The sequence below is a fragment of the Prosopis cineraria genome, unplaced genomic scaffold (genome assembly GCF_029017545.1).
Source record: "Prosopis cineraria cultivar Desert tree isolate PC_DT_omini unplaced genomic scaffold, ASM2901754v1 PC5, whole genome shotgun sequence".
Classification (NCBI taxonomy): Eukaryota; Viridiplantae; Streptophyta; class Magnoliopsida; order Fabales; family Fabaceae; genus Prosopis; species Prosopis cineraria.
In genome coordinates this window covers 35270656-35280770 of record NW_026555336.1, presented here as the reverse complement: position 1 = coordinate 35280770, position 10115 = coordinate 35270656, and the positions used below count along the sequence as shown (strand labels likewise).

Below are 10115 nucleotides of genomic sequence, written 5' to 3'. Positions count from 1 at the left end.
TATCCTAAATCCTCTCGCCACCCATCCATCAATAATTGTCCACATCATGACAGCCGTAATATTTCACCACGCGCTTGAAAAAAAAAAAATTCATGTTTAACTAGATATAAATGATATATTACATCGGGTTAAATAATAACAGTTTTATGAGAATGAATTTCAATCATTTTCTGTAGTCATATGTGTATTGTTGGATCGGGGCTATATGCCACAATAAAAGGTACAATTATGATTTACTGTTGACTCTAATATATCTTATATTCTTCGATGGTAGTTTGATTGTATATCGACGATTTTTATAGTGTCATGTAAGACACTCATTTAGTGAGAGGATTTAGAACAGTCATCAAATTTAAATATGTTGTATACTTATATATTAAAAAGGCCACACTAGAGTTGGCATGGCCAAGAACATTAGATGTTGAAACTGTAAGAAGGATTGCCTCATACTACATTTCTTGAATTGCGAGTGTCTGTTTTATCCGAGCAAAGAGGAAGAAACCAAACACATGCATTTATTATGAAAGTGTGGTTTGCTAATTAATTAATGTCTCTAGCAATGCGTGGGAGCTTAATTAATACTCTTTTGGAACGTTAATTTGGTGTCCGTTACTCTTTTGGGTGTGACGGTCAGGATTAGATTTTCCACACATATACTGGTTCACAACATGATTAACTTTAATTTAATTTGTTAGAAAAATTATATCTATATCTATATTAAGATTAATGTTGTGAATTATATTCTTCATGGGGTTTGCTTACATTTCTCGAGTGTAATAATTTAATATGATTTGTCAGAACAGAATCCAGCATAATCTCATTGCGTAAATACATAATTTGTATTTGTCGGTGGCATTATTATATGATATATGAAGAAGACCCTATAGGACTTTTATTATGCACCGTGAAGGTGTGTATGATATTCTTGAGAAACAACCAAGGTAGAATTAAAATTAAAACAAATAATTAAATATATAGTTAATTCAAAATAAATTAATTGCATGGACTAAAATAAAAAATTTAAATAAATAATGTAGGTGTTGGGTGGATGGAATTATACCCACTTTTATTATTAGTTGCTGCAGCCGACAAATATGGGTGGTAAAAAGCTGTAAAATTAAAGCGGAGAAAGCCACCCCATTGAAAGAAACGAAGCTGGATGCCACACGACACGACTTCTTCAATTTTGAATTTTGAAGATGGAACGCTACACTGAAGATCGTCAATATAAAGCACATTACGAAGATGTTTGATTAAATGGCCTGAAAATAAATATATAAATAAATAACAGCAAGGCATGCATTTACGTTTTACAGTTAACGATATTATATTTAATTTAATTTATTCAGGCCTCTAAATGATCGATGAGTGGTCCTTTTATATAAATAGCAGCATGCATTCACGTACGTACGTTTGCAGTAAAAGCATTGATCGCTAATACGAGTTCTATAGCATCGTGGCTAGTCACGGATACTTGTATGAGTAAGTTCATCTATGAGTCTGCTCTGCAAAAGTTAAATTTTTCTTATACACTGTAATTATTAATACTGAGCTAGCTGTGGAAACAGTAATGGTCTATGTCTCTAGATATAATTCAATATGGACATATAGTATACTTGAAAATTATAATTAAATGCACGACCCCATGAGAGTCAAACTGAAAGTGATTGATCAAGCTTTTAATATTGACAAGTAACATCCGCCACGTCCATACCCACAACAAACACAAATTAAATATTTTCAAGCTTCACTTCATGAAGGTGTTTCCTTATCTGCTGTTTTGTACACATGCGTGTGATATACAGTCATGTTCAACTCAGATTCTACACATTCCCATCATGAGTTATGTAGCTGCATTTGAGACAAAGGAGAACAGAACTAGTTGCACGCGAGGGAGGTCCACTTGTAGCCTTTGTATACATATTTATATATGTGTGTGTGTGCATGTATCTGAAGCATTGATATGTGGTGTTCCCCGGAAGGAGCTTTCAAGTTATAATTAAGGTGTATATATGATATCTTAGTTTGGCGTTAAGTGGGTCTTGCGTTGTGGGGTACGTAGAGATTGGGGCGAGCATGATTGTTTAGAATTCATTTAGTATATAGGTACGGGAGAGTATAGGTTTGAGGTTTGGAAACTTTAATTTTAATTAATTGCGCGTGTTGATAATGTGTGATGTCAACAAAAGTTGAAAAGACAGCACGATGCACACACTTAATGTTACACTATACCCTTTGTACACTATCATACAAATAAAATATAAAAAAATAAAGTATATAAAATTTTAAATACTTTTCATATAAAAAATTTAAAAATCATATCATATTATTTTTTTATCTCATAAAAAATAATTTTAAAAATATCTTTAAATATTATCTAAAAAAATCATACCATAACTTATAAATAAAATTAAATAAATATTTTAAAATGTGACTTGTAAATAAAATTGGATGAAGTAATCATTTATTTGGTTACATCAAGTCAGGTTATTATATATTTTTTGACTTTCAAAAAAATTTTAAAATTTATTAATTTTATTTTAAAATTAATAAATTTTTAACTTTCCTTATATTAAATATACCTATTTAATAATATTTTTTTCTAACATTTAATGAAAGTAAAAGAAAAATTATGTTAAAAATTTAATGAAAATTTATAAATGAAACTCAAATTTTTTTTTTTTAGTCTTACGAATAAAACTAGAGGAAATCTTGGGACAATGATTGTGTGTAGGATCAATTTTGACGTTAAATTTGGAAATCAATTAATATAATTGGCCATTATTTCTCTCCAGTGGCCTATATATAAGTTATTTTCAAAAATAAAGTGATAGGTTTTTATAAATCACTTAAACTAAAAAGATGATCATTCATTCATTTTTAAATTTTGTCTCTTATAGTTTTCTATGAATGGGGTAAAATATGTTATGTCTGAAGAGAGAAAAATTTTTAAATATGAAACATTTAATAATGATAAATTAATATTTTCTCCCAATTTAATCACCTCTATTTTTATATAGGATGGAAAGGAGTATATAATATTTAGATAAAATAAAAATATAAATAATGAGTATGGAAAATAAGTTCGCATGCAGTACAATAATGATACGAGAAAATGAAATTTGCGAAAAAGTTTTTAAGTGTGACTGTGAGGTAATGGAGGAGAGGCCGAGAGGGATAGAATGGCCATGTCATGCAGCTTGGGATCGGAGCTACCGTGGCTCAAGACATCAACGTGAGTGAGATTTATGGGTCTATCTAAGAAATTTTTGTTTTTTATAATTAATCATTGATTAGTTTATATGATGTATATAAGTGAGTTTGATATATATTATATAGTTTTAACATTACTCCCTCCATTAAAAAATATAAAATATTTTTAACTGAATCTCACCTCTCAATAAAATAATTATCCACTTTCAAACTAACCATATCTTTTTATATTTATCTTTATTAAATACTCTACAATAAATATAAAATCATTTATCAAAATGGACACTTAAAAAAAAAGCAATTATTACATTTAAATAAAAATATCTTATATTTTTTAACATCCAACTTTTTAAAAAATATCTTATATTTTTAAATAGATGGAGTAAATATTATCATAATGAACTTATGGATATTTTAACTTACATGCTCTATTTTCTAGTTGAATTTTTATTTAACTTGAGTTTTCTCCTGCTTATTCTCACATCAAGTCAAGCTCAACATCCTAACTCTAGCAAAACATGTTGAAGCCTGAGTTTGTTGAGTGAGAATATACGTTTATAGATAAAGTTAGTAATTCGGGCAAGCTAAATTTATTTAACCCTACCTAAATAAATTCAAACAAACAAAAAACTTATATAATTATGACCCTAACAATTTGGCTCTTTAGGATTGCTAACAAAAAACTCACATTATTATAGGCTTTCTCCTTATTTTCAAAGCTAATTTCAATTATTACCTTAAAATTAATCGTTGTTATTATAAAAATATTCCCTCCGTTAAAAAATATAAGATATTTTTAGTCAAATCTCACTTCTAATAAAGTAGTTATTTGCTTTTAAACTAACCTTATCTTTTCATATTTATTCTTATTAGACATCCTACAATAAATATAAAATCATTCATCAATAGGGGCACTTTTAAAAAAAGATAATAATTACACATCAAAAAATTAAAAATGTATTATATTTTTTAAACATCCAACTCCTTAAAAAATGTCTTACATTTTTCAATGAAGGGAGTATACATTTTTCAAAGACATTTAAAAAAATATAGAAGCCTCAAAATTTTGTTTAAGAAAAAACACTAGTCTTGAAATTAAAAAAATAAAAATCAAAATATAATTTTAAAATTATTCTAAGATATTTTACTAACTAGAAATGATAGAAATAAAATATGTTTCTTGTTAATTTTATTTAATAAAATATCAATAATAATGTACTCATACACACACATATTACTATCTATTCAAAAATATAAGACATTTTTAAGGGTTTGATATTAAAAAATGTAAAATATTTTTAGTATTTTAAGATACAATATTACTATTTTTTAAATTATTCCTAATGAATAAATTATTTTATATTTATTTTAAAATAAAAACTGTATTAAATAAAGGTAAATATAAAAAAATTTCTCAAAATATGAAAAGATTATGTTAGTTTAAAAAAGTAACTATTTTATGGGAGTTAATATTTGATTAAAAATATCTAACATTTTAAAAAAAAAAGGAGGTATAATCTTATAACGCAGAATAACTGGACTAAATCTTGACAATTAATTGATATTTAATACGCATTATATATTTAAAAAAAATTAGAAAGTTTGGGTGTTCAAGTAAAATCCGAGTTCGCTCAGCTTGGCCAAAATGTTTTTAAAACTATTTGAGCTCAAGGGTCACAAGTATCATCTTCCGAATCTGATGCCTAAATTTTGTTCCCTTCCTTATTTGAGCAGCTGGCCCCGTCAGACTTAACCGAATTGCCAGCTACAAATTAGAGGTGGGGCCTTAGTGGTGAGTGTCCCGAGATGAAAGAGTGGCGGTGGTTGAGTTGGGTGTACTCCCTGAGGCAATTCAAGATGGTGGGAAGAGGGGGAACATGGTCCCTGCGTGCTGGGACACCTCACAAACAAACACTCACCCGGAAAACCCGGGATGAGAGCCAGCTGTCCCCCACTCCCTCTCCAACCTCATTGGACTTTGATCCAAGGCCTTCTTCGTTGCTTGTTACGTTAAGCAATTGCGCTCTTTGTCCTTCAGGCAGCTTTGTGAGTTTTTGATCTAACGGCCGACATGGAAAGTGGATAAGAAATGAAGAGAACACAAATCCACGAACTACCAAATGTGAAAGAGCCCTCTTTTTATATTTCTCTTTTCGTGAGAGCAGTCAAGTCACACCAGAGAAAATTAAAAAAAAAATTGTATTGTTTAATTATTTATTTAGCACTGAATAAAAATCATATCATAATTCATCAGACCTTTCGACCTGGAAAATGGGGCCTCGTGTTAGAATTTGAGGGACTTTTATGTAACTCTTGTGTGAGTTAGTCTGTCAAAGGCCCATGAGATAAAATCCACGTCCCGAATTGGATCTAGTCACGTCACTATTTTATGAATAATTGTTATTATTCATGTGTCCAGTTTCCACATTGTTCCCCTGTTATTTTTTTAGCGGGCTTGGGAGTAGAAACTCTCCTCGTGTTTAAGCCCTAAGGCCTGTGGATTCACTTTCAGTTTTGGGTATACTGTTTAATAAACAATCCATGTTCGGAAAAAAGCACGAGTAACTATTAGCTAACTAAGCATGACTTTGTCCACAAGTGATGATTTGTTTTGCGGTCATCATGAAGATAGGAGAAGCTGAAAAATCCAAACAGCATAGATAACAATAGGAAAGCTAGCGAAGCAGAGAAGGAGCGAGAAAATTACAGACGAGAAGATCAATGGAGGAGATCAAAGTAGCAGCATTAATGGTAGCTGTTCAGTTTCGGAAGTGGGACTGAACACTCTGATCAAAGCAGCCACCTCCAAAGGGATGAGCGACTATGTTTTCGTCGTCTACTCAAACGCCATGGCTCTCTCTCTCCTCCTTCCTTCTTCCTTCCTCTATTACAGAAAACGACCTTCTCCCTCCATCACCGCCCCAATCATCTGCAGAATATTTCTTCTCAGCTTGCTCAGGTGAGAAAGAAAAAGTCTCTCTTTTACTTATCTGTACTCAAACTTGATGGTTTGCTTGTGGAATTTGTTTTGATTAGTTGTGCAGCGCAGACATTGACATATACTGGTGTTGGATATAGCTCTCCTGTTCTCGCTTCAGTCATGGCTGATCTCTCCCCAGCTTTTACCTTCCTTCTTGCCATCCTTTTCGGGTACGTAACGCCCACCATCTTTGAGCGCATGATTCAAGGTGAAAGCTGTAAGTAGAATTGATGACACCATATCTTTAACTCAAAATCTCAAGAAAGATCTATCTTTCTATTTTATTATGTAATTAGTTATTAAACCCAACATTATTGGAATAAGATGGAGTGACATGAAGGTAGTTTCAGGTATGAAAAACCAGACAGAAGTGAGGCAAGTGAGTAGTCACGCAAAGTGTATTGGTACAGTACTGTCAATTGTAGGAGCGTTAATGGTGACAATGTACAAAGGTGAGGCCAGTGGTGGAGGTTCGGAGTTGGAAGACAAAGCAAAGGGGCCAACGGGAGGAAGTTTCGTGTCAGAAGATGATAAGTGGCTTCTTGGAGGCACTCTACTTGCAGGTGGCAGCTTCTGCGTTTCACTGATCTTTAACGTTAAGGTTAGGGGTCAAGTTTAGTTTTCACTTGCGTGTTGTTGTGGCTTTTCTCATATTTTCCTTCTCTTTCCCAATTTCACGTGGGCCTGGTTTGCTTCAAAACCCTCCGATCATCATTGTTTAATTTAATTTACACACGTCATCATCGCTAACTCTCTTCGATCATGTTCTCTTCATTCGTCATTGTGTTTCTTGGCCACCTTATATCGCTGCTTTTATTGTTTATATATATATATATATATATATATATATTTGTCTTTCATCAACTCCCACGTGTTTTGATCGAGAAAAACAAAAATCATATAGTGGAGAATTACCCAGATATTTTCTGGAATTACGCTAAAACTTGCCGTTCATGCTTGTTTTGATTCAAATCCATTAATCTGCCCGTCGCAGATGATATTGCAAAAAATCTTCTTCCCTGATCCTTTATTCAGATTAAATTATACAATTTTTAAAAATTTAATATTAATGATATAAAACACAACATCATTATATTATATAGTAAACTACTAAACCATATCATTTATATATGATGATGAACAGTAGTGTAACTTGTTTGTTCAAACCCTGTAAACTGTATGGAGCTTGGTTGTTTATTACTATTATTATTATTATTATTACAAAAAGCTACATGCATGGAATCATACAATTAGTTACAAGCTCCTGTATATATATATAAGTGGAAAGATCCATAAATATAATGTCAAACTCGTATATACGGATCTTCTTCAGTTTAGTCTTGCGTTGGGTATAAATTTTTCCTGCAATATTTTTGTAAGGGACGATCCATATTTTTGTGTGGAATAAAAAGAATGATACAAATCAGTTGATGCATGCATGCAGACATGGATAATGAAGGAGTATCCTGAAGTGGTAATGACAGCAACCATTTCATGCGGCTTGGTGGTGATGTTATCCACCATGGTTGCTCTTGTTGCTGAGAGAAATCATGCACAAGCATGGACCCTTCAACCTGATATGGAGTTGGCTGCTATATTATATCTGTAAGCATATATACAAGTTAGTTTTTGGCATATAATTATTCATTGATATGTGTAATACATACATACTTGCATACAGGGCCTTATTGTGGTATCAATGAGAAGCATAACGCATATATGGGCATGTGGAAAGAAGGGACCTGTGTACGTGGCCATGTTCACTCCTTTAGGAATGGTCATGGCACTTGCCATGGGACTTCTATTTCTGGGCGAATCTCTTTCTCTTGGAAGGTACGTACGTCGGCAAAATGCGTAGTTATATTACGCTACTGTGATAATGAAATTATGGCTGTTAATTATTTTTTATTGATTTTTTGATGACGCAGTGTGATTGGTGGTGGTGTAATATCTATTGGGTTTTATGGCGTTTTATGGGGACAGGCTCAACAGGAAAAAATGGCTTTTGAGACAAAAGTCATCTGTAGCTCTGTGTCGTCTTCTTCTAATGCAGTGCCTCTTCTGCAGAACCAGAGAGCGTGAACAGTGAAATCTCAATATGATCAGTTATTTTTCATGCTGATATATATATATATATATAATATTATATTTTGTCTTCATATATAGTAGCTGCTAGTTAGCTGCCTGGTTTAAGAGTTGCTAATAACGCAATTATTGATGGAAGTGTACTTAGCATACACGCAACCTGATTTTCCTGGATAGTTCAAAAAATTGCAACAATACTATAATGGACTGATCAACATGTCCAACAATGTCTAATGGGCCCTAGTGAATATGTGATTTACTGTAATTTTATGGTTGGATCAGATCAATTTTGGTTTGATTGATTAATGCTCTCTCTCTTTAAAAATACAAAACAATTTTGAAAAATAAAATTTTATTAATGATATTTTTTTAATATTGTCATTTAAATGGAGAGATAATTGAAATAATTATAGTGTAATGATCGATGAGTGAGTAAATTTAAAATCATGGGCATTTTTGAAAGTTTAATTTTTTTTTTTAAAACTAAATTTATAAAGTGTTATTATTGAGTTTTATTAATATACGTAAACCGGTCTCAAATTATTTTATAATTTGAGATTGAGAGTCAAGATTTAAGCCAATATAAGTTATAGCTCATAAGTCAGCAATTTTAAGTATTTTTTTAAATCTTTATTTTTCTAAAGGATTTATTTTTCCATTTATTTTATTATAATATATTGTGGGAGATGAAATCAATATCCAAATTAGAATTAATGAAAATGTTTCGAAACTATCACATTATATATTTAGTTTCATACAATGTTCAAATTCTCAGAAAAGCCTTTTTTTTTTTTTTTTTTGCCACCAGAACAACTGAAAAACTCATTTTGAGGCCAACGCAAGAGAAATTTATAATCAAACTAATCAAGTAAGTTTATTTTTTAGTTTTATTTAAATTTAACCAATTGAATTCAATTTAAATAGATTTAATCAGTTTCAATAATAACAAGCCCATCCCACTTGCTCACCCTATATAACAAAAACAAAGGGTATCTATGTAAAAAAAGAAAAGAAAAGAAAAGAAAAGAAGAAGGGGAAGATTAAGAATTAAGGAATGCAAATGATCTCTTGACAAAAAAAAAAAGAAGAATTTCTCATTTATTTTTCCCTCTATTTAATGATTAGCAATTAGAATTAAAAACTCACATATATTTGTAAGAGAGAATTATATTGAAATCTCACACAAAAAAATTAATTACTATAAGGTTTATTAATAATTAAATTAAATTTTATTAACAATACAGTCAGTTGTTAATGATGTTTAGTTCAGTTATTGATAGATCTTATAATAATTAATATTTTTTTTATGTAGAATTTGATTGTAATTCTCCCTATTTGAAATTTAAATCTAGTCATCCAAATATCACCCATGAGCAATGACAAAACCACATGTAACTGAGGGGGTCATATTTTATAATTTGCCTCTTCTTCTTTTTATAATTTACCTTTTATTTTAATATTTTAAACTTTAAACTTATTTTAATCTTACTTTTTATCTCAAAGCTAAAATCAATTTTTTAACTTAAATTTTAGTAAATATTAACCATAAATTTATCATGTGTAAATATTAATATTATTTATTAATTCTCTAAAAATGAAAAAAAAAACTTAATTTAACTAAATTACGCTCGTGTCATTCTTATCTTGAATAGTAGTCAAAGACTAGTTAAAAAAACAATAAAAAATAAAAATTCAAGACTTAAAAGTAACTTTATTAAATGCCTTTCACTAATTTACTATTCTTGCACTTGCACAACTAAAGGTTAAATTAAACATAAAAAAATAGTAAATTTAGAAGAGTGAAGAGACATAAATATTTTTCTTGTGCCACAGCTCA

General features: G+C 30.5%; 1 protein-coding gene across 1 annotated transcript; it reads left to right on the top strand.

Moving 5' to 3' along the window:
- Positions 1-5019: 5019 nt before the first annotated feature.
- Positions 5020-8584, top strand: LOC129310862 (WAT1-related protein At5g40210-like). Its single transcript, XM_054952768.1, has 7 exons — positions 5020-5259; positions 5874-6172; positions 6250-6363; positions 6569-6794; positions 7638-7799; positions 7854-8026; positions 8122-8584. The coding sequence occupies exons 1-7, from the start codon at positions 5020-5022 to the stop codon at positions 8273-8275; spliced, it is 1368 nt and encodes a 455-aa protein (XP_054808743.1). The 3' UTR covers positions 8276-8584.
- The last annotated feature ends 1531 nt before the right edge of the window (positions 8585-10115 follow it).

Coding starts and splice junctions, on each gene's coding strand:
- LOC129310862 (XM_054952768.1), top strand. CDS start 5,020: ATGAAAGAGTGGCGGTGGTTGAGTTGGGTGTACTCCCTGAGGCAATTC. Junction 7,800..7,853: donor TGGCTGCTATATTATATCTG/TAAGCATATATA, acceptor TGATATGTGTAA/TACATACATACTTGCATACA. Junction 8,027..8,121: donor GAATCTCTTTCTCTTGGAAG/GTACGTACGTCG, acceptor TTGATGACGCAG/TGTGATTGGTGGTGGTGTAA.